This window comes from Mobula birostris, chromosome X, assembly GCF_030028105.1.
Source record: "Mobula birostris isolate sMobBir1 chromosome X, sMobBir1.hap1, whole genome shotgun sequence".
In the NCBI taxonomy this organism is placed as follows: Eukaryota; Metazoa; Chordata; class Chondrichthyes; order Myliobatiformes; family Myliobatidae; genus Mobula; species Mobula birostris.
In genome coordinates this window covers 19,280,987-19,306,656 of record NC_092402.1, presented here as the reverse complement: position 1 = coordinate 19,306,656, position 25,670 = coordinate 19,280,987, and the positions used below count along the sequence as shown (strand labels likewise).

Below are 25,670 nucleotides of genomic sequence, written 5' to 3'. Positions count from 1 at the left end.
TGCAATATTTGCAGGCTTTAGAGCACTGATATACAGAGAGACATAGATTTTTTTATCTAGAGATACAGCATGGTAACAGGCCCTTCCAGCCGTATGAGTCCACACCACCCAATTATCAGATCTTGAAGTTCAAGTCCGTAGCTCCATGAAGGTTGCATCACAAGTGGATAGGGTGTTAAAGAAGGCATGCAATATGCTTGCCTTCATTAGTCAGGGCACTGAATATTAAAGATGGCAAGCCATTTTACATATTTATAAAACATCGGTTAGGTTGCATTTGGAGTATTGTGTGCAGTTCTGATCACCACACTATCGGAAGGATGTGGAGATGGTGCAGAAGAGGTTCACCAGCATGAGGAGAGGTTGGACAGACTTGGATTGTTTTATCAGGAGCGTCACAAGCTGAGGGGGCAACCTGACATAGAACAATTGAGAGGCAATCAGTAGGGTAGTTAGTCAGAGTTATAAACACAAGAGATTTGCATGAACATCAATTTCCCTAATTTACAGTAATTTCTCTCTCCCCCCCCCCCACACACACACACACACACTTTTCTCTCTTACCATTTCATAGAACATAGAACATGTTCTATTAAACCTGATTCTGATTCTGATTCTAACCCGCTGGGTTCCTCCAGCAGTTTTTTTTATTTAAAAAGCTGTGCTGTAGGAACCTAATACTTCAGTCTGGTTTGAGATTTTAAATTATGACGGTTGTAACTCCATCATGTATGGTTCAGTGCGTGGGCGTGAGAGAGAAAGAAAAAGAAGACAGAGACTCCTTTGAGAGTCCTGTGAAGAGAGCACAGCACTGCCAGACATGTTGTTCTTTAAATGAGAAGTCAAACTGGGGCAAAGTTCAAAGTTCAAAGTAAATTTATTATCAAAGTAGATACACACCACTATATACAACACTGAAATTCATTGCCTTGCAAGCATTCACAATAAGTACAAGAAACACAATGGAATCAATGAAAGACCGCCTGCAACAGGATAGGCAGACAATCCATGTGCAAAAGACAACAAACTGCAAATACAAGAGGAAAGAAAAAACGTTAGGAATGAATATTGAGAACATGAGATAAAGAATCTTTGAAAGAGTTGTGGGAACGGTTCAGTGATAGAATGAATGAAGCTGAGTGAAGTTATCCCCTCTGGGTTCAGAGCATGATGGTTGAGGGGTAGTAACTGTTCCTAAACCCGGTGGCATGGGTCCTGAAGCTCCTGTACGTCCTTCCTGATGGCATCAGCTAAAAGAGGGCATGGTCTCAATGGTCGGGGTCCTTGATGATGGATGTCACTTTCCTGCAACAGTGCTCCATGTAGATGTGCTCAATGGTGGGAGGGCTTTACCCATGATTCTCTTAGACAAATGTAATAGATTTCATAGAATGAAATAAGAAAAAGTCTGTGGAATTTGTTGCCACGAGCAGCTGTGGAGGCCAAGTCATTGGGTGCAGAGATAGATAGATGAGAGCATTCTGACTGGCTGCATCACTGCCTGGTATGGGAACTGTACTTCCCTTAATCACAGGACTCTGCAGAGAGTGGTGCGGACAGCCCAGCACATCTGTAGTTGTGAACTTCCCATGATTCAGGACATTTACAAAGAAAGGTGTGTAAAAAGGGCCCATAGGATCACTGGGGACCCAAACCATCCCAAGCACAATCTATTCCAGCTGCTACCATCTGGGAAGTGGTACCACGGCATAAAAGCCAGGACCAACAGGCTCCAGGACAGCTTCTTCCACCAGGCCATCAGACTGATTAATTCATGCTGACTTGAGTGTACTCTATATTACATTGACTGTTCGATTTATTATAAATTACTATGATTGCACATTGCACATTTAGATGGAGAAGTAATGTAAAGATTTTTACTCATCATGTATGTGAAGGATATAAGAAATAAAGTCAATTCAATACCTCGCCATTATAAAAAGTGGCTTAGAGTATATACAGTGCAGTGAACGGGGTAATACATAGAGGGAACTGACGAGAATAGTCGATCAGATTAACTGCCTGGGGGAAAATACTCAAGAAGGTAGCTCCAATGGATCAGATTGTGAAGCCAATGCATGACATGTTACTGGGCTGGAGAGACTCAGGCTCGATAGGGGCATTTGGCAGTCTTGGTTTTGTCAGCTAGTAGAGAGATACAGGCACCTGAGGGTCCACATCAGCCAAATCTCCAGTTTCTGTTCTCCCTGCAGTCCCTTCCACAGTCAACTCCTTGTACATTCAGGGGATTGCAATCACGTCCAATGTTTTTATCGTACAATTATAATCAGGAATAAATTACTACTTATCAATCAGGGCTCAACATGATGAGATGGAATATGACATTTCCAGTTATATATGTCAAGGCAAGATGCTGAGGATTTATTGAGGCAATTCATGAAGAAAGGAGACAGTAAATCACGAATCCTGCCTGCATTTAAAATCACAGGGACTTTCAAAGTGAGGCATACTTTCAGATTAAAAACAGTGAAATGCTTCCTTGTGTTACTTTCAGCCTAATTTGTTTGCACTCAGACTCCATTTAAGATTTTTGATTTGGCTTTGAATCAGACATAATGAAATTCATTCACTATTGAATGCACAAAGTACATGATTTAGTACGGTAAGCACATTTTCTCTGTTCAAGTTCAAATTTCTTGTCATTCAACCATACACATGTATACCACCAAACAAAATAGCGTTCCTCCGTACTAAGGTGCACACACAGTACATATAACTCACACATAAAGTAATATTACTTCAAATAAATTAACAAACAATGAAATGTATTCCAGAAGACTGACATAAATGTCAATCTTCTGGAATGTATTTTAATACTTGTTAATTTATTCTGAGATACAAATCTATTGATTTAAGTGGAACCTAATTTCAGAAGGGAAGTTCAAAGCACATACATTTCCACATTCAAGTTGATTTTTTAAAATTCCCTTTAAGTATTTTCCCATCAATATTACATAATATATATGCAGCGCCTCTTTATCAGGTACATTGTTCATTAATGCAAATATCCAATCAGCCAATCATGTGGCAGCAACTCAATGCATAAAAGCATGCAGACATGGTCAGGAGGTTCAGTTGTTGTTCAGACCAAACATCAGAATGGGGAAGAAATGTGATCAACTCACACAAAAATTGCTGGTGAATGCAGCAGGCCAGGCAGCATCTGTAGGAAGAGGTACAGTCGACATTTTGGGCCTCCTGACCAGCATTTTTTGTGTGTGTTGCTTGAATTTCCAGGTTTCCTCGTGCAGGAATCTGCAGGTTTCCTCGTGTCTGCGTTTTTAAAGAAATGTGATCGGTGACTTTGACCGTGAAATAATTATTAGTTGGAGCCAGACGGGAATGGTTTGTGTATCTCAGAAACTGCTGATCTCCTGTGATTTTAATGCATTTACAAAGTATGGTGCGAAAAACAAAAAAACATCCAGTGAGCGCCAGTCCTGTGGATGAAAATGCCTTGTTAATGAGTGATCAGAGGAGAATGGCCAGACTGGTTCACGTTTACAGGAAGGCAAGATAACTCAAATAACCACGCACTACAACAGTGGTGCAGAAGAGCATCTCTGAATGCACAACACATCAAACCTTGAAGTGGATGGGCTACAGCAGCAGGAGATCATGTACATACACTTAGTGGCCACTTTATTAGTTATCTACTGGACCTAATAAAGTAGCCACTGAGTGTATAACAGAGACAGAATTTATTCTGTGAGCAGCTACAATAAAAGTGAGTGCGCCAGTGGGTTATCTGTCCCCAGTTGCCTGTTATCAATGCTGGTGAACAGGTGGGACAACGAAGCACTGTATTAAGATCAGAGCCAAGCTATTCGGGTGAGAATTTTTGAAATGCTTTTCTTGCAGAAGCTGCTAAAAATATCAGTTTCTGTTTAAAAAAGATTGGTAAGTGCAAACTTAATTTAATGTTTAAATCTGAACCTGATAGATTTCTGCTGATAAAGAAAAAGGAGCCAAAGCTATAGATTACAGATTAATCACATTGAATGGAAGAACAGCTCCAAGGATCCTTGGAGTTCCTGTTCCACTCTTCCTGTACCTCATGCAGAATGTTTTAAAATGTAACCATTGTTTGAACATAGAACATTACAGCACAGTAAAGGCCTTTCTGCCCACAATGTTGTGCTGACCCTTTAACCAAGATCATTCTAACCCTTCGCTCCCACATAAACCTCCATTTTTCTATCATCCATGTGCCTATCTAAGAGTCACTTAAATGTCCCTAATGCAGTGGTCCCCAACCACCGGACCGCGGACCGGTACCGGGCCGTAAAGCACGTGCTACTGGGCCGCAAAGAAATGATATGGTTTGGTGATATGAGTCAGCTGCACCTTTCCTCGTTCCCTGTCACGCCCACTGCTGAGCTTGAACGCACGCGAGGTCATTACCCGCACATCATCCATGTCAGCGCGGGAAGAAGTTCAACTCCTCGAGCTTGCAAATGACGGCAGGCTGAAAAGTATGTTTGACATAACATCTTTGCTAGCATTCGGGATCAAAGTCAAGGCTAAATATTCTGAGATAGTCACGAAAGCACTGAAAATGTTGCTTCCATTTCCAACATATCTCTGCGAAGCGGGCTTTTCTGCAATGAATGCAACGAAAACTAAATTGCGGAATTGGCTGGACATGAGGAACCCCCTTCGAGTATCGCTGTCTCCCATCATCCCTCGATAGGACCGTCTTGTTGCAGGAAAACAAGCCCAGGACTCCCACTGATTCAGCGATATTGGTGTGTTGCAATGATTGTATATGTTCATACGGGGAAAATATGTGCTGTGTGTTTAATATCCAAACGTTACTTAAAATGTTATGATGCTATTGACTTATGTGACTTATAACTGACTTACTCATGCACTGTGTTACATAAAACCTAAAATAACACTAACATGTAGTAAAAGCAGGAATGATATGATAAATACACAGCCTATATAAAGTAGAAATAATGTATGTACTGTATAGTTTCACTGAATAGAATTGCCAAAAATAATTTGTAGAAAAAAATGGGCGCGTACACGTAGCGCACATAACCCTACCCCTTGCTCCCCCCGCCCCGGGTTGGCCGGTCCGCAAGAATATTGTCAATATTAAACCAGTCCGCAGTGCAAAAGAGGTTGGGGACCCCTGCCCTAATGCATCGGCCTCCAACACCACTGGCAGTGCATTCCACTCTGTGTAAAAAACTACTTCTGATAGTCCCCCTATACTTTCCTCCAGTCAGCTTAAAATTATGCCCTCTTGTATTAGCCCTTTCTGACCTGCAAAATGGGTACTGGCAGTCCACTCTATCTACACCTGTTATCATCTTTTATACATCTATCAAATTGCCTCTTGTCCTCCTTCAATCCAAAGAAAAAAGCCCAAGCTGCTAGGGTTAATTCGCACTGTGCAATGGAATGCTGTGTAAGTAGGCCTCAGGTCTGCACAGGGTTAGCTGATCTCACTTTGGATCACTCTACAGCTTTCTTCCGTCTGGTAGATTAATGTGATGTATCTCCAAGACAGTCAGCCAACTTACATTCTCAAGGGAGTTATGGCCAAATTGGAAAATATCCAAGAAGCAATCTTTCCAATATGCAGGTGACCCTCAATGTTTCTCATGACACACTTTAAGTTCAATCCTGACATGACAGTGTCAGTGACAGAACATTGCACTTTAACAAAGCCTATGCCAGATGCAGTATTGTAAACCAAAATGAATGATTCTATCATTGGCACTGACTACAATCCAGAGAATACCTGATGCCTTGTATCTGAGCTCATGATTGTCCAAGCTCTTATCACGAGGTTCCAGTGTTTCATACTTGGGAATACTCAATACAGCTCCCTCAGCAGAAAGCAAAATAAGCCAACACTTTACAGCTCGAAAGGGGATACCACAGTGATTTGATAAAGCCCTGATAAATCTCTAATTCTTACAGCAAAAAGAAAAATAACAGAAGTATTTTTTTAGGACAAATACATAGTTCACTGAAAGTTGAGCTTAGGTCACCCTGCTATAGGAAAGATGTCATCAAGCTGGAAAGAGTGCAGAAAGTGATAAACACAAGAGATTCTGCAGATGCTGGAAATCCAGGGAATAAACACAAAATGCTGGAGGAACTCAGCAGGTCAGGCAGCGTTTATGGAGAGGAATAAACTGTCAATGTTTCAGGCCAAGACCCTTCATCAGAACTGGAAAGGAAGGGGTAAAGGAAGGGAAAGAAGGTTGGGGTGGGGGGAAGAGAGAATGAGAACATATTGGCAGGAGATATAGAAGTTTATAAAATCATGAGGGACATACAAAGGGTTAAAGCACACAGTTCTTTACCCAGGGTTGGGGGTCTCAGGAGCTAGAGGGCACAGGTTTAAGATGAGAGGGGAGAGATTTAATAGGAACCTGAGGGACAACTTTTTCACACAGAGGGTGGTGGTGCTGTGGGGAAGTGGTTGAGATGGGTACAATAACAGCATTTAAACAATATATGAGCAAGTACGTACACAGATAGGAAAGGTTAGAGCAATATGGGCAATCACAGGCAAAAAAGGGACTTGCTTAGATGGGAATCGCAGTCAGAATCAGGTTTATTGTTATTGACATAAGTTGCAAAATTTATTGTTTTGTGGCAGCAGTGCAATAAAAAAGAAACTGAGCGAAACAGGAACAGCAACACATGTTCCCTGTAACCTCACTTGCCTATAAGATCAAAGTACTGGTATGTTACCATACACTACCCTGAGACTCATTTTCTTACAGGCATTTACAGAGAAAAAGAAATATGATAAAATTTATGAAAAACTACACATAAACAAAGACTAGCAAGAAACCAATGTGCAAAAGAAGATAAACTGTGCAAATAAAAAATACTGAGAACATGAATTGCAAAGAGTCTTTGAAAGTGGGTCTGCAGCTCATTGAATCAGTTCAGAGTTGTGATGAGTGAATGAAGTGATCCACGCTAGTTCAAGAACCTAATGGTTAAAGGGTAATAACCGTTTGTTAACCTGCTGGTGTGCAACCTAAGGCTCAGTGCCTCCTGTCCGATGGGAGTAGTGCGAAGAGGGCATAACCTGGATGGTGGGGGTATTTGATGATGGATTCTGTTCTCTTGTGGCAGCACTCCATATAAATGAACTTATTGGAGGGGAGGGCTTTTCCTGTGATAGATTCGGTTGTATTCACTACTTTCTGTAGATTTTTCCATTCCTGGGCATTGGTGATTTCATATCAGACCATGATGCAACCAGTTGGAATACTCTCCACTCTGCATCTCTAGATGTTTGTCAAAGTTTTTGGTACATAGTTAAAGTTTTTGTGAAGGCTCAATCATTTGAATTCTCAATCATGACAAGTTTTTCTGGAAGGTGAGTTTAAAAGAGATTTAAACTTTCCAATGGTAAAGAAACAACTGACAGTCGTAAGCATTGGAACTACTCTGGGGATATCAGTGGATGAGAATGAGAAAGAAAAATTAGTCTGGGGATTTAGTAATTTCATCATGGCCTGATACAACAAGAGGAGAAATTGAAATAGAAATAAATGCAGTAGTGTGGCAATTAGTGAAATGCTATTACAGCACTAGTGACCCTGGTTCAATTCCACCACTGTCTGCGAAGAGTTTGTAAGTTCCCTCCGTGTCCCCGTGGGTTTCCTCCGGGTGCTTCAATTTCCTCCCTCAGTCCAAAATCGATTCAGGCAGATGGTACTCACCAGCCATAGTTGGCAGCTCATGGAGGAGAAGGAAAACTCTGATCTCAAACCTCTGCTGCCTTGCAGCTATACCCACATGCAGATATACTAATACAGGGTTAGTTAATTAATTGGTCACATGGGTTTAATTGGACAGTGTGGGCTTATTTGGCCAGAAGGGCCTGTTACTGTACTGTATCTCTAAATAAAAACCATAAATAAAAAGTATTTGAGAAACTGAAGGAATTGTGAAAACTTATGATTACTTTAATAAATAGAATTGGGAAAAATTATTTATAATAGTCTGTGACTCTGTAGCTATCTGGAATAAACTCTGATCACCAACTCCGATCTGTACTATCTGCACATGTATCTAGATCGTTGCTCCATTGAGGTGGTTGGGCAAAGGTAAATACCTTCATAATATCCAGCACTGGGGACCAAAGGCAAATTTCTCCTCTCTATAGGCAATCCTAAGAGGATTAAAAATATCATAAGAGGAAGGATTTATTTTTAACTTGATGGTAAGGATTAGCAGAAACAGTGACAGAGTGGAATTTAAAATCACTTAAAAAATATAAATGGATGCATATTTGAAAATATAGTGGAATTTAAAAGGGTACAAAAGAAGAGCAGAGAACTGTAACTAACTGGTTACCTCCTTCAGAAGGATGACACAGCCCCCAAATCCTCAGTCTGTGCTCTATGGAGAGGAATAAGCAGTCGACGTTTCAGGCCCAGACCCTTCATCATGACTCCTGATGGAGGGTTTCGGCCTGAAGCAATGACTGTTTATTCCTCTGCATGGACACTGCCTGGCCTGCTGAGTTCCTCCGGCATTTTGTATGTGTGTGTGTTACTCTGGATTTCCAGTGTCTGCAGAACCTCTGTGTATGCTCTAAATATGATAAGCACCAAGAAATTGTTTTTCAAATGTACTTATCATGCAATCAGTATTTTCAAAAAGATTGGCAATCTATAACATTCTTCTGAAGGCACAACTTACCCTTGTTCATACTACAAGTAGATTGTACTCTTGGGAATCTTTGGTATTAATTTTGAATGTTAATTTATTTGCAATTGAGTCATATTTCTTTTATTGTAACATTTAGGTGCTAATGAAAAGAAAATTGGCACATCGAATGATCCCAGTGTCGCAAATTAATAAAATATCTGTCCAATGGGAGCTATTATTTTCTAGCTTCTCTAATAAGATTTTAGTTTTGACTGGCAAACACCAGACTGAATCATGTAGGGCTTAGTGTTTTTTTTAGAAGTCTATAACTCCTGTTGTCAACTCAAGATGGTTCTTTAAGGTTGTCATAGCCAGAGGGGTGAGGGGTAGTGAGGACAAGCTCCCAATATCTATTAACTACTCCCAGTGGTGTGCTTCTTAAATAGCCTCTGACAAGCAAGTCCAGTTCTTGGCCTTCACATGTGACTGAGCCCAGCGGAACCGTTTCCACTAACAGGTTACTGACATCTTAAAACCAGTTGATTCAGACAGATAGTGTTCATCAGACATGGTTGGCAGCTCATCTAGGAGAAGGAAAGCTCTGATCTCCACAGCTATACCCACATGGAGAAGGCTTCAGGAGTAAACCCCAAGTGAAAGTCCAGATCTGGAGTCCCTATGTTGAGTCCAATGCTGATTGACAACTCCTGTGATGCCGTGGTACTGAACTATATCAGTCTCCGCCGTTCCTTAGGATTCATCAGCCATGTGAAGAGGAGGAACCTGCTGAACGGGCAACAGCTTTCTCTCCATACCTTACTGCCCTGACTTGTCTATACAAACAGATAGCTAGGATGCAACATTCATTGTCAACGCTGACCAATAGAGGCCTCCCAATTCAAGATTCAAGATTGTGTAATGTTATTTCCAGTACATAAATGTAAAGGAGAATGAAATAATTGTTACTCCAGATCTGATGCAGTACAATAAAAGACAGTAAGATAAAGGACACAATAATAACAAAATAGAATAAATATAAATACATAAGATAGCTTATATACATCAATTACTTGTACGTAAATAAAATGACGCTAGGTACGGGAGTGCCTACGTAATGTGACTGACAGGAAATGATAGAGAAGTGGTGGTGGGTGCTATAGAGGGGAGGATTAGTGGTCCTTTCTCCTCTCCTATCAGATTCTTTCTTCTTCAGCACTTTACCTTTTTCACCTATCACCTCCCAGCTTCTCACTTTATCCTCCCTCCCCCACCCACCTGGCTTCACCTTTTCCCTTCTAGCTTGTACTCCTTCCCCTCCCTCCCCCACCCACCTTCTTATTCTGGATTCTTGCCCCTTCCTTTCCAGTCCTGATGAAACTGTGCTTTGTTTAACTCCTGAAATGATTCACAGAACAGAACATGGTGCTCTGCATTTGGCCAAATCAATCCTGTGCAGAAGTTAAAGTTGAGGAATTTCCCATCGAATATCACTGTGGGAGCATCTTAGCCACAGAGAGCACTGTGGCTCAAGAAACTGGCTCAGCATCATTTTCTCAATTCTTTCTGGTTGACTGCCGGTGATTAGTAGTGCTCTGTGGGTGTAGAAGTCAGGACTGCTTCTTTCCATGTAATATATCAATGATCTGGATTTTGTCATATGTCATTTGGTGGTTTTGTAGCCAAGTCTGCGGACAGTACAAAGACAGGTGGAGGAGTGGATCGTGTTAAGGAAACAGGGAGTCTGCAGAAGGACTTGGACAGATCGGGAGAAAGGGTAAAGAAGTGACAGATGAAATACAATATGGAATATAATGTTGGAAAGTGTATGCACATGCATTTTGATAGAAGAAATAAAGGTACAGACTATTTTCTAAACAGGGAGAAAATTCAAAAATCAGAGGTGTAAAGGGACTTGGAAATCCTAGTGCAGGATTCCCTAACGGTTAACTTTGAGTCGGTGGTAAGGAAGGCAAATGAAGCATTAGCATTCCTTTCCAGAGGACTCGAATATTAAAGCAATGATGTAACACTGAGGCTTTATAAGGCATTGGTCAGACCACACTTGGAGTATTATGATCAGTTTTCGGCCCCTTATCTAAGAAAAGATGTGCTTGCATTGGAGAGGGTCCAGAGGAGGTTCATGAGAATGATTCCAAGAATGAAAAGGTTAATGTATGAGAAGCATTTGATGGCTCTGGGCCTGTACTCACTGGAGTTTAGAAGAATGAGGGGAAATCTGATTGAAACCTATTGAATCGGTGGCACATCAGTTGAAACTGTGAGCAGTTTCAAACTCTTGGGAGTGCACATCTCACACAACCTCTCATGGTCCCTGAACACATTTACACAATCAGGAATGCTCACCAATGCCTCTACATTCAGAAGAGGCTGAAGAGAGCTGGACTATGCACATCTATACTCACGTCATTCTACAAGTACACAGTTGACAGCATCCTAACAAGTTACATCACCACATGGTATGGAAACTGTCCAACACATCGCTGACATCAGCTGACCAACCATCAAGGACTTCTATACAGAAAGGTGCTGGGAAAAGGCCAGTAACATCATAAAGGATCCCACCCACCCTGCTCATGGACCGTTTTCCCACTCCCATCGGGGAAGAGGCTAAGTAGCATCCACACCAGGACCACCTAACTGAGAAACTGGTAATTTCCCAAAGCAGTAAGGCTGATCAACACCTCCACCCACTAACCCACCCCTCCACACCCCCAACCACCACTACTTTATCATTTCCCATCAGAGTCACCTTATGTACAGACACTCCTGTGCCTAGCATCATTTTATGTATTGTATATAACCTATCTTACGTATTTATAGTCAATGTGTTTTTATTATTGAGTTCTTTATCTTATTGTGTTTTTTAATACTACGTTGCATCTGGAGTAAACATATAACAATTACAGCATGGAAACAGGCCATCTCAGCCCTTCTAGTCTATGCTGAACTCTTACTCTCACCTAGTCCCACCAACCTGCACTCAGCCCATAACCCTCCATTCCCTTCCTGTCCATATATCTACCCAATTTAACTTTAAATGACAACATCGAACCTGCCTCAACCACTTCTGCTGGAAGCTCGTTCCACATAGCTACCACTCTCTGAGTAAAGAAGTTCTCCCTCATGTTACCCCTAAACTTTTGCCCCTTAACTCTCAACTCATGTCCTCTTGTTTGAATATCCCCTACTCTCAATGGAAAAAGCCTATCCATGTCAACTCTATCTATCCCCCTCATAATTTTAAATGCCTCTATCAAGTCCCCCCTCAAGCTTCTACACTCCAAAGAATAAAGGCCTAACTTTTTCAACCTTTCTCTATAACTTAGGAGACGAAACCCAGGCAACATTCTAGTAAATCTCCTCTGTACTCTCTCAATTTTATTGATATCTTTCCTATAATTCAGTGACCAGAACTGCAGACAGTACTCCAAATTTGGCCTTACCAACGCCTTATACAATTTCAACATTACATCCCAACTCCTATACTCAATGTTCTGATTAATAAAGGCCAGCATACCAAAAGCTTTCTTCACCACCCTATCCACATGAGATTCCACCTTCAGGGAACTATGCACCATTATTCCTAGATCCCTCTGTTCTACTGCATTCTTCAATGCCCTACCATTTACCATGTATGTCCTATTTTAATTAGTCCTACCAAAATGTAGCACCTCACATTTATCAGCATTAAACTCCATCTGCCATCTTTCAGCCCACTCTTCTAAGTGGTCTAAATCTCTCTGCAAGCTTTGAAAACCTACTTCATTATCCACAACTCCACCTATCTTATTGTCATCTGCATACTTATTAATCCAATTTACCACCCCATCATCCAGATCATTGATATATATGAAAAACAAGTAACAATTATTTTGTCAACATGAGGAAATCTGCAGGTGCTGGAATTTCAAGCAACACACATAAAAATTGCTGGTGAATGCAGCAGGCCAGGCAGCATCTCTAGGAAGAGGTACAGTCGACATTTCGGGCCGAGACCCTTCATCAGGACAAACTGAAAGAAGAGCTAGTAAGAGATTTGAAAGTGGAAGGGGGAGGGGGAGATCCAAAATGATAGGAGAAGACAAGAAGGGGAAGGGATGGAGCTAAAAGCTGGAAAGTTGATTGGCAAAAGGGATATGAGAGGATCATGGGATGGATGGGAGGCCTAGGGAGAAAGAAAGGGGGAGGGGGGAAGCCCAGAGGATGGGCAAGCAGTATAGTGAGAAGGACAGAGGGAGAAAAAGGAGAGTGAGAGAAAGAATGTGTGTATATAAATAAATAATGGATGGGGTACGAGGGGGAGGTGGGGCATTAGTGAAAGTTAGAGAAGTCAATGTCATGCCATCAGGTTGGAGGCTACCCAGACGGAATATAAGGTGTTGTTCCTCCAACCTGAGTGGGACTTCATCTTGACAGTAGAGGAGGCCGTAGATAGACATATCAGAATGGGAATGGGACATGGAATTAAAATGTGTGGCCACTGGGAGGTGTTCAGGGAAACAGTCTCCCAGCCTGCGTCGGGTCTCACCTATATAGGAAGCCGCATCAGGAGCACTGGACGCAGTATATCACCCCAGCCGACTCACAGCTGAAGTGTCGCCTCACCTGGAAGAACTGTCTGGGGCCCTGAATGGTGGTAAGGGAGGAGGTGTAAGGGCATGTGTAGCACTTGTTCTACTTACAAGGATAAGTGCCAGGAGGGAGATCGGTGGGAAGGGATGGCGGGGATGAATAGACAAGGGAGTCGCATAGAGAGCGATCCCTGCAGAAAGCGGGGGGGAGGGAAAGGTGTGCTTAGTGGTGGGATCCCGTTGGAGGTGGCAGAAGTTATGGAGAATAATATGTTGGACCCGGAGACTGGTGAGGTGGTAGGTGAGGACAAGGGGAACCGTATTCCAAGTGGGGTGGCGGGAGGATTGAGTGAGAGCAGGTGTACGTGAAATGGGGGAGATGCGTTTGAGAGCAGAGTTGATGGTGGAGGAAGGGAAGCCCTTTTCTTTAAAAAAGGAGGACATCTCCTTCGTCCTGGAATGAAAAGCCTCATCCTGAGAGCAGATGCGGCGGAGACGGAGGAATTGCGAGAAGGAGATGGCATTTTTGCAAGAGACAGGGTGGGAAGAGGAATAGTCCAGGTAGCTGTGAGAGTCCGTAGGCTTATAGTAGACATCAGTAGATAAGCTGTCTCCAGAGGTAGAGACAGAAAGATCTAGAAAGGGGAGGGAGGTGTCGGAAATGGACCAGGTAAACTTGAGGGCAGCGTGAAAGTTGGAGGGAAAGTTAATGAAGTCAACGAACTCAGCATGCATGCAGGAAGCAGTGCCAATGCAGTCGTCGATGTAGCGAAGGAAAAGTGGGGGACAGATACCAGTATAGGCTTGGAACATGGACTGTTCCACAAAGCCAACAAAAAGGCAGGCATAGCTGGGACCCATATGAGTGCCCATGGCTACACCTTTAGTTTGGAGGAAGTGGGAGGAGCCAAAGGAGAAATTATTAAGAGTAAGGACTAATTCCGCTGGACGGAGCAGAGTGGTGGTAGAGGGGAACTGGTTAGGTCTGGAATCCAAAAAGAAGCAGAGAGCTTTGAGACCTTCCTGGTGGGGGATGGAAATATATAGGGACTGGACATCAATGGTGAAAATAAAGCAGTGGGAGCCAGGGAACTTAAAATCATCGAAAAGATTCAGAGCGTGAGAAGTGTCACGAACATAGGTAGGAAGGGATTGAACAAGGGGGGAATAAAACAGTGTCGAGGTATGCAGAAATGAGTTCGGTGGGGCAGGAGCAAGCTGAGACAATGGGTCTACCTGGACAGGCAGGTTTGTGGATCTTGGGTAGGAGGTAGAAACAGGACGTGCGGGGTGTGGGAACTATAAGGTTGGTAGCAGTAGATGGGAGATCCCCTGAGCGGATCAAGTTGGTGATGGTGTGGGAGACAATAGCCTGGTGCTCTTTAGTGGGGTCATGATCGAGGGGTAAATAAGAGGAGGTATCTGCAATTACTTTGTTCTCCTTTATCGTATACTGGAAATGACATTAAACAGTCTTGAATCTTGAGATAAAGTCAGTGTGGAGAGGATGTTTCCTATAGTGTGTGAGTCTAGGACCAGAGGACATGACTCAGAATAGAAGGATGTCCCTTTAGAACACAGATGAGGTGGAATTTCTTTAGCCAGAGGGTGGTAAATCTGTGGAATTCATTGCCACAGGTGGCTGTGGAGGCAAGCGAAGTTTGATAAATTTTTGATTAGTCAGAGTGCCAAAGGTTACAGGGAGAAGGCAGCTGAATGGTGTTGAGAGGGGTAATAAATCAGTCATGATCGAATGGTGGAGCAGACTCAATAGGCTAAATGGCCTAATTCTGTTCCTATGTCTTATGGTCTAAATCATTACCACACATCTTTAACAACTTAAGGGCAGTCTCTGTTTGTCTTAGCATCCAACCTCCCCAAGGTCTGGCAACACAGTAGATGCGTGTGGCCCGGATTATAGTTCTTTCAACTTAATCTGGTGTGGAAAGAAAAGTTGAAAAATATTAATTGTTAAATTGTTAAATTTATACATTTCCACTACCCCAGCTTGGAACCTCTTGGCTTTTGTTTCACTTAGAGCAGTAAACACTGAGCAGTGAACACTGTGCATGTCAGATGTTCTTAGCCTTTTGCTTCACTTCCAATTCACATTTTCCACTCTTTATGAAACAGAGCATAAACTGTAATTTTTTGATTAGTGGACTGTGTTTATTAAAACCATATATCCTCACAGCAAAATAAATATGTTTCTAGTTATTGCTAATATCTTGAGTTCATTTGTGTGTTTAACAATATTTACATCAGTATATATAATACGCTCAGTGGCAGCTTTATTAGGTACACATGTTGCTCATTAATGTAACTACCTAATCAGCCAATCATGTGACAGAAACTCAATGCATAAAATGATGCAGACATGGTCAAAAGGTTCAGTTGTTATTCAGATGAAACATCAGAATGAAGAAGAAATGTGATCTAAATGACTTTGACCATGGAATGATTATTGGTGCCAGATAGAGTGGTTTGAGTATCTCAGAAATTGCTGATTTTCACACACAACAGTCTCTAGAGTTTACAGAGAATAGTGCAAAAACCAAAAGCATCCAGTGAGTGGCAGTTCTGTGGTGAAAATGCCTTGTTAATGAGAGAGGTCAGAGGAGAATGGCCAGACTGGTTCAAGCTGACAGTAACTCAAATGACCGTGTGTTACAACAGTGGTATGCAGATGAGCATGTCTGGATGCAGAACACATCAAACCTTGAAGTGGATAGGCTACAGCAGCAGGAGACCATGAACATGTACTCAGTGGCCACTTTATTAGGTACAGGAGGTACTTAATAAAGTGGCCACTGAGTGTATTAACAATGATCATTGACTCTGTCTATATCCATCATCTACCTGTCTCAGTCTCCTAACTCCAACACCCTAACCCTCCCCTCCCTTACCTGTTGCATCCTTTTACACCTCCTCAGTCCACTGCTCACTTCTGGCTCCCAGTGGACAATGGGACAAAATGAAGGAGGAAGGGCCACAGAGGGCAGTTGAGGAGAAGAGAAGGGACATGAGGGGAGACAGAAGAGCCGCCTCTCCAATACTGACACAGCACCAGAGCCCTGTGTTCAATTCCAACCTTAGGCCACTGTCTGTATGAAGTTTGCACATTCTCCCTGTGAGGTCCTTCAGTTTCATCCCACATCTCAACGATGATTGGTAAGTTAACTAGACACCAAAAGTCTGTAAGTAACTGGTGGAAACTGAGAGGAGTTGGTGGGAATGAGGGAAGAATGTAGAACAGCCACCAAACTAGTGTTGGTGTAAATGGATGGTTGATGGCTGGAACAGATTTAATAAGCCAAAGGGGCAGTTTCCCTCCTGAATTTCCCTATGGAAAAAGGAAGAATGGAAGGGGAAATTATTGGAAGTTAGAGAAATATTCCAGATGGAATATGAGGTGTTTCTCTTCCAGCCTGAGTGTGGCCTCACCAGGGAAGTAGAGAAGATCATGGACAAATATGTTGGAATGGGAATAGAAAGTTAAATCGAAATGGGTGGCCATCGGGAGATTCTGCCTTTTGTGGCAGACAGAGCAACACAATCCATAAATGCACTAGGACAGCCTGCAAGTGTCACCAAACACTCTGGCACCAATGTAACATTTCAGATTATTTCAGATTTTCAGCATCTTCTTTATTTTGTTGGAGTAACGCTTTCCATTTTGTTCCCACCACAGCGCCGTCCCCACAGATGGCCAGCCATGAAGTTCAGGAACAATGCTGGACAGCCAACCTACACAGAGGTGGACACCATGGGTCATGATAAAGAAGGGTTCCTGGAAGCTGCACAGTGTTAAAACCATCTCAGGATGAACCAACTGAAGTGAAAAATGATCATGGTTTTCCTAACCATGATTCACAAAGCTGTATTCTCTCCATTTCCCAGATTCCATCTGTGGAGGATTACCTTACAAACTAGCTTCACGTTATGACGGAATTGTACTGACCACCATCCCTGCTAACAGCCAATCCTACCTATGACAATATGATGAAGAATAAGTTGCAACTAATAAGTATATGTACATTTATTTCTTTGTGAACCAGTTATGTCCAGATCCATATATATGCAACATACCAGAGTATAGGTAGACCTTATACAATGGGGCATTTTCATCTACTTTGCTGGGGAAGTGGATGGAATTTTGATTTGGTTCATATAATTTATATAGTACAGTTAAGATCATAAGACCATAAAGTATATAAGCAGAACTGGGCCATTTGGCCCATCAAATCTGCTCCACCATTCCATCATGGCTGATTTATTATCCCTTTCAACCCCATTCTTCTGCTTTCTCCCCATGACCTTTGATGCCCTGATTAATCTACTTCCGCTTTAATATACCCGACAACTTGGCCTCCACGGCTGTCTGTGACAATGAATTCCACAGACTCACCACCCTCTGTCTAAAAGAAATTCTTCCTCATCTCTATTCTAAATGGATCTCCCTTTATTCTGAGCCTGTGTCCTCTGGTCCTAAACTCCTCCACTATTGGAAACATCATCTCCACTTCCACTCTGTCTAGGCCTTTCAATATTCAATAGGTTTCAATGACATTACCCCCTCATTCTTCTAAATTTCAGTGAGTACAGGTTCAGAGCCATCAAACTCTCCTCATACATTAACCCTAATTAATTACATTAATACATTAATCATAATTCCTGGAATCATTCTCATTAATATGCATGGATTCAAGTGAATATGCACAGTTTTTCATCCTCCTCTTCCCCCCAGAGATACAAACTCTGTGCTGTCCTCATTGTCAAAGCCTGTCAGCATTGTATTTCACATTTGCTTTTGTTTTTCAGTTTACATTTTGAAATAAATGAATTTTCATTATCAAAGGTGCACGTAGGACTGTCTAGATTTAAGAGGGACATAAGTCACAGGACTTCTGCAATGAAGATCCCATGCCAGACATAATGGTTTTTTATACAATAATGTGGGAAGGAATCTGTGTGCCACCTTTTCCTTTACCTCCCATTTCCCCTGAACACCCCTGGGTATCAGATCCCATATGTAGAACCAGCTTGCACTTGTTCACTTTGTGCTTTGGCAAGACTGCTGGCTCCAGATCTCAGCAGTCGTGGTCCAGATGAGCTGAGTCCCTCAGCTGAGGTGTGAAGCATTGCCCTTGATATCATGACTAAGTGTAAATTCAAGAAGCCCTGTTAAATCTAACTTCATTGGGAATGTTCTCAGCTGACTGGAGTCTGCGCTCACACAACAGAGATTGGTTTTGGTTGTTGGGGGAGAGACAATGATCTCAACCCCAGGACATCACTGCTGGAGTTCCTCCGGGCATTGGCCCAAGCCCAGTGTCTTTGGATGCTTCACAATTGACCTTCTGTGGGGTCAGGGGTGAGAATGTTCGCTGGTGATTGCTCATTGTTCACTACATTCACAGCTCCTCAACATATGCCTGCAAGTTCTGAACAATATTAATGCACGGACTAATGTGCCAAGTAGCCTTCATAGCAAGCAAGTGCCAAACAGAGACATGGGGAAGTCAAACCATCTACCCTTGCCATCCTATTATAACATTGTCACTAAGTCAGCAGAAGCTACAAACCTCCATTGACCATAATTGTTACTGGACCAGCCACGTAAAGACTGAAGATTATCTATATTTGTTACCTGAACATCAAAGCACACATTGCTTGCATTATGAATGTGCTGGGGGCAGCCCGCAAGTATTGCCACGCTTCTGGCTCCAACATAGCGTGTCCACAACCTATTCACCTTAACCTGTATGTCTTTGGAATGTGGGAGGAAATCAGAGAGCCGGAGGAAGTCCATGTGGTCACGGAGAGAACATAGTTTACATAGTATTTAGAACAACAGTATTGTACTAACAGCTATGCTATCACATCAGCCCCCACCCACACACACACACACACAGACTGTAATTATGGAAACTACAACAGTAGGTCAAAGTCTGGGCAAGTTACGAAGAAGAGGGGCTCATCTCTTGACAACAACCCGAAGTCTTGCCACTGTCAATGAGGCGCATAAGAACAATAACAGAATACTCCATAGGATATGTACAGCTTACGGTTAGCACAATGCTTTACAGCATAGGCTATAAGATCAGTGTTCGATTCAGTGTTTGGACATTTTCCCCATGACCATATGGGTTCCCTCCTCATGGTTCAGTTTCTTCCCGTATTCCAAAGACATACGGGTCAGTGAGCTGTGGGCATGCTATGTTGGTGCTGGAAGTGTGGTGACACTTGCGGCCTGTTCCAGCACAATCCTCACTAATTGGATTTGATGCAAATTCACTTGTGTTTCGATGTACTTGTGACAGATCAAGCTAATCTTTAAAAAACAAGAGTCCTATCATCACTCTGACTGGGCAGCCCACTTGCCCATCACCCCACCCACTGATCTAAACTTCTCTTCCTTCACCGATCGGGCATTGCATTTGCAGTATTTGCCATGTAGTGAGTACTCAGCAGGTACTTGCCTAGGCTCTTCTGGCAGTGCCACCCAAACCTATGAACTCGACCTCAGTGGGCACAGGCAAATATCCACCATATACAGTTTCAATGTTATACATGGACCTACATACCCAGTATATAAATGCCATGAAAGTTAGCTTCATGCAGCAGTGCTACTCTACATTATAAACATGAGAACAATATTTTAACATCAACGTGAGGTCACCTAGCTACAGGAAAGCTATCAGTAAAATTGAAAGAGTACAGAGAAAATTTACAAGGATGTTGCCAGGATGACGACCTGGATTATCAAGAAAAGTTCAATAGGTAGGACTTTAGTCCTTAGAGTGCAGGAGAATGAGAAAAGTTTTGATAAACGTTTACAAAATTATGAGGGTATAGATAGGGTAATTTCAAGCAGGTTTTTTTCCACTGAGGTTGGCTGAGTCTAGAATAGAGGTCATAGGTTAAGGATGAAAGGTGAAACGTTTAAGAGGAACATGAAGGGCAATTTCTTCCCTCAGAGGGTGATGTGAGTGTGGAACAAGCTGCCAGAGGAAGTGTTGGATGTAGGTTTGATTGCAACATTGAAGAGAAATGTGGATAAATACATGGATGGGAGGAGTATGGAGGCTATAGTCCAGGTGCAGGTCAATGGGACTAGGCAGAATAATAGTCTGGCATAGACTAGATGGGCTGAAGGGCCTCTTTCTCTGTTTTAGTACTCTATGACTCTATAACATAAATTAAACCTAATTTATACAATATGATAAACATAAAGTAAACATAACAACATACTAGACAACATGGTAGCGTATGTTAGCATAACTCACGCAGTGCCAGCGACCCAGGTTCAATTTCCACTGCTGTCTCTAAAGAGTTTGTCAGTTCTTCCCACGACCATGTGTGTTTCCTCAGAGTGCTTTGAGGTGTGGGTCTTCAGGTTCCTGTACCTCTCCAAACCACACACTATTTTGACTTGGGAGAACATTGACGTTATGTCAGCATTCTGGAACTCCCTGACCGATGTGAGAACACTTCATCACCTTCACCAGAAGGACTGCAGTTGTTCTAGACTGCAAATCATCTCCACCTTCTCAAGGATAATTAGGGACAGGTAATAGATACTGGCCTTGGCAGAGATGCACACACCTTAAAAAAATTAAAACCAGGAGAAAAGACTACGCTAGAAGCAGATGGGGGACTAAATCCCCTGGTCTAAGTGGCTGTATTTGAATTGGGATTCTACTAACTTCACTGTGTTTTCAACAACAAGCAGAGATAGTCACACCTGTATTCGACTTTACCCATGGATCTCACATGCACACACACATCTATGCTTTTGCACATGCGTACATATTCCAAAAGTAATGCAAGCATGGCTGTACAAACACATATGTGTACATATACACACATAAACACACATGGGGTTTTGAGCTTAGATTGCTGGGGTGGGGCAGTATCCCAGAATAGGAAGTCTGTTTTATACCTCTCTCCTTGTTCTTCAAGCATCTTGAAAAATTCCTTGCCCCTGCTCATAGCCCAGTCCGAATTAGACCACTCAGCACAGTGCATTTATAGAACGTGGGGACGTTCTGAAGGATTTGCCACAGCATATGTGGAACAATTCAACAAGAATATATTTATTTGATTGCTTGTGTACACAGTTGGTCAAACTGCTTGTGAGCACTTGCATTCAAGAGAGCACTTGTGAATTTCAAGGGCAGATTTTATGTGTCCTTATTTGAGAGCCAGTCTTCAATGTGATTGCCTCATGCCTCACTTGTTCTTGTGCAAATAAAGCTTTCAGAATGCTTTTGCTTGCCTGCCTCCTCATTAATTCAAAAGGCCCAGATAGAGTGGATGTGGAGAGAATGTTTCCAACATTGGGGGAGTCTAGGACCAGAGGGCACAGCATCAGAATAGAAGGATATCCATTTAGAACAGAGATGAACAGCGATTTCTTTATCCAGAGGGTAGTGAATCTATGGAATTCATTATCACAGATGGCTGTGAAGGCCAAATCATTGGGTATTACAAAGTGGAGGCTGATAGGTTCCTTATTAATAAAGATATCAAAAGTTGTGGGCAGAAGGCAAGAGAATGGGGTATATAGGGATAATAATGATGGCACACTGATAACCTAATTCTGCTCCAATGTCTTATGGTTTCTATCATAATATGGCAGCCAGAGAAGCCAGTCTGTTTCAAGAGAAGATCCCACAACCAATGCAGAGAAACAGCGATAACATTTCTGGTTGAGCACGCTCCATCAAATTCAAAGTAAAAATTAATTATCAATGTACTTATACACTCAGTGTCCCCTTTATTAGATAGCACCCATACCTAATAAAGTGGCCACTGAGTGTATGTTCATGGTCTTCTGCTGCTGTAGCCCATCCATTTCAAGGTTCAACATGTTGTGTATTCAGAGATGTTCTTCTGCACACCACTGTTGTAACATGTGGTTATTTGAGTTACTGTCACCTTCCTGTCAGCTTGAAACAGTCTGGCCATTCTCCGACCTCTCTCATTAACAAGATGTTTTCACCAACAGAACTGCCACTCACTGGCTGTTTTTGTTTTTCGCACCACTCTCTGTAAACTCTAGAGACTGCTGTGTGTGAAAATTGAAGGAAATCAGCATTTATGCAGTACTCAAACCACCCTGCCTGGCACCAATAATCATTCCACGGTCAAAGTCACATAGATCACATTTCTTCCCCATTCTGATGTTTCATATGAACAACAAATGAATCTCTTGACCATGTCTGCATGCTTTTATGTATTGAAGTGCTGCCATATGATTGGCTAATTGGATATTTGCAAAGTGAACAGGTGTTCAGGTGTACCAAATAAACTTGAGTGTGTGTTACCATATATAAACTTGAGATTCATTTTCTTGCAGACATTTACAGGAAAATAAAGAAATACAATAGAATTTATGAAAAACTAAACTTAAACAAAGACTGACAAATAAGCAAGAAAGAAGACAATTTCTGTAAATAAAGATAATGCAGAGAACATGAGTTATATAAAGAGTCTTTGACAGTGAATGTATAGATTGTGTAATCAGTTCAGAGTTGTGTGTGAAGTTATCAACACCGGTTCAGAGGCCTGATGACTGTAGAGTAATAACTGCTCCTGATCAGATGACGTGGGCCTAAGGCTCTGTACTCCTGCCTGATGGTAGTAGAGAGAAGAATGAATGGCCTGGATGGTGGAGATCTTTGATGATGGACGTTGTTTTCTTACAGCAGTGTTCCAATTCTGGGGAGGGCTTTGCTTGTGATGGATTGGGCTGAACAATTTATTGATAACTGAAGGATAAATATCACCCATAGTACATAGAACGTTACAGCACAGTACAGGCCCTTCAGCCTATGATGTTGTGTCAGCCTTTTAAACTACTCTTAAATCAACCTAACCCTTTCTTCCTCCATAGCCCTGCATTTTTCTATAATCCATGTGCCTATTTAAGATTTCTTAAATGCCCCTGATATATCTGCTTCTATCACCACCCATGGCAGGGCATTCCACACACTCACCACTCTTTGTGTTGAAAACTTACCTCTGACATACCCCCACCCCCGTACTTTCCTTCAATCCTTCAAAATTATGGCCACTCATATTAGCCATTTCCACCCTGGGAAAAAGTCTCTGACTGTCCACTCGATTTATACCTCTTATCATCTTGTGACTCTATCAAGTTACTTCTCTCCCTTCTCCACTCCAGAGAAAAAGCCCTAGCTCACTCAACCTATCCTCATAGGATAGGCTCTTTAATCCAGGCAGCATCCTAGTAGATCACCTCTGCATCCTCTCAAAGATTCCAGAGTATTCCTATAATGAGGTGACAAGAACTGAACACAATATTCTAAGTGTGGTCTAAACAAAGTTTTACAGAGCTGCAACATTACCTCATGGCTCTTGAACTCAATCCCCTGATTAATAAAGGCCAACACACCACGAACCCACACACAGCCCTGTCAACTCATGTGACAACTTTGAAGGATCTATGGACGTTGATAACAAGGGAAAGTCTCCTTTTCTTTCCCAGAGCAGTTCATTGTGATCTTTTCTGATTATATTTGGGTGTACTTGGTGCTTCAGTATAGGTTTCCCATTCAAAGGTGGCACTTCTGACAGCTTCTCACTCACCTGGGCACGTGTACCACCAGTCTGGACTGTTGCACTTAATGTCCCAGTGTGAAATGTCGCAACTTTAAAACTCTGTACCATCCACATTAAAGATAAAAGATTAATTTAAGATTAAAAGATTAAAGATTAGCTTTATCTGTCACATGTCCATTGAAACCTACTGTGAAATGCATTATTTTGTGTCAAATCAAATCAACGAGAATTGCGCTGTTCTGCCCGTAAGTGTCGCCACACTTCTGGCACCAGCATGGTATGTACATAACTCATTATACATCTTTGGAATGTGGGAGGAAACCACAGTGCCCAGAGAAAAACCATGTGGTCATGGGGGAAATGCACAAACTCAGCAGGAATTGGACCCTATTCTTACAGCTGGCTGCTGTAAAGTATTGCGCTAATCACTAAACAATCGAAGAATGTGGAGAATAATCAGACTGGTCCTCAGGTTAAAATTCTAAATTGGAGAAAGGCTAGTTTTGATGGTATTAGAAAGGAGCTGGCAGGTGTGGATTGGGACTGGCTGTTCCTGACAAAGGTGTACTTGATAAGAGGGTGTCCTTCAAGAGTGAAATATTGAGAGTACAGAGTTTGTATGTTCCAGTCAGAATAAAAGGCAAGGATAACAGGTTTAGGCAACTTGTATTATTTATGAGGAGTATTATTAAATAAAACATTTAAGAGGAGATTGAATAGGAGGAATATAGAACTAGGCAGAATAACAGTAAAGCACAGACTGGATGGGGCTGGATGGGGCAAAGGGCCAGTTTTTGTGCTATAGCGCTTTAAAATTCCATGGATTGGCATCAGAAGATAGCAGCACTGATCATATCACTCTGGGTGGTAGTCTCACACACTTCATGCCCCAGTGATACAACTGATCATGCAAATGCACATTTTCAGAATGAGGTCAAGTTTGGAGAGGAGAGGCCAGATGTTTGGTGAAAAAGGGTCAGAATAATTGGGGTCAAGGATCACGGCTCAGTGATCAGAGTCAGGGTCAGCGTTCAAGGCTCTAGATCTGGGTGAAAAGGGTATGGAATATGAACCCTGAAGATCATGTGGGTGGGATGACAGATTTGTTGTGTGGGGCTAGCGAGGATGGAAGGAACATAAAGAATTTAGGGTGTTTGTGTAACACACATCAAAGTTGCTGGTGAACGCAGCAGGCCAGGCAGCATCTCTAGGAAGAGGTACAGTCGACGTTTCAGGCCGAGACCCTTCGTCAGGACTAACTGAAAGAAGAGCTAGTAAGAGATTTGAAAGTGGGAGGGGGAGGGGGGAGATCCAAAATGATAGGAGAAGACAGGAGGGGGATGGATGGAGCCAAGAGCTGGATGGTTGATTGGCAGAAGGGATGTGAGAGGATCATGGGACAGGAGGCCCAGGGAGAAAGAAAAGGGGGAGGGGGGGAAAAAAGCCCAGAGGATGGGCAAGGGGTATAGTCAGAGGGACAGAGGGAGAAAAAGGAGGGAGAGAGAAAAAAGGAATGTGTGTATATAACTAAATAACAGATGGGGTACGAGGAGGAGGTGGGGCATTAACGGAAGTTAGAGAAGTCAATGTTCATGCCATCAGGTTGGAGGCTACCCAGACGGAATATAAGGTGTTGTTCCAGCATCTGCAGATTTCCTCATGTTAGGCTGTTCGTGTGGTAGGGCACTGTGAAAGCAATCTAGTTACTACATTGCTCACACGCAGGACAGCATGGTGACACAGCTCCAGCAAGCCAAGTTCCATTCTGAGCAGAGTTGTATGTGTGGAGTTTGCACATTCGCCTGTGACCCTGTAAGCTTTCTCCTA

At 42.4% G+C, this 25,670-nt stretch overlaps 1 protein-coding gene across 2 annotated transcripts in view; it reads left to right on the top strand.

Annotated features, from left to right (window-relative positions):
• Window positions 1-22,570, top strand: part of LOC140191385 (plexin domain-containing protein 1-like) — a 618,167-nt gene extending 595,597 nt beyond the window's left edge. For both annotated transcript variants that reach the window (XM_072248762.1, XM_072248761.1), the window contains one exon: window positions 16,945-22,570. In XM_072248762.1, the coding sequence (XP_072104863.1) occupies window positions 16,945-17,030 (86 nt within the window). In that variant the 3' untranslated portion in view covers window positions 17,031-22,570. The remainder of the gene's footprint in view (window positions 1-16,944) is intronic.
• The last annotated feature ends 3,100 nt before the right edge of the window (window positions 22,571-25,670 follow it).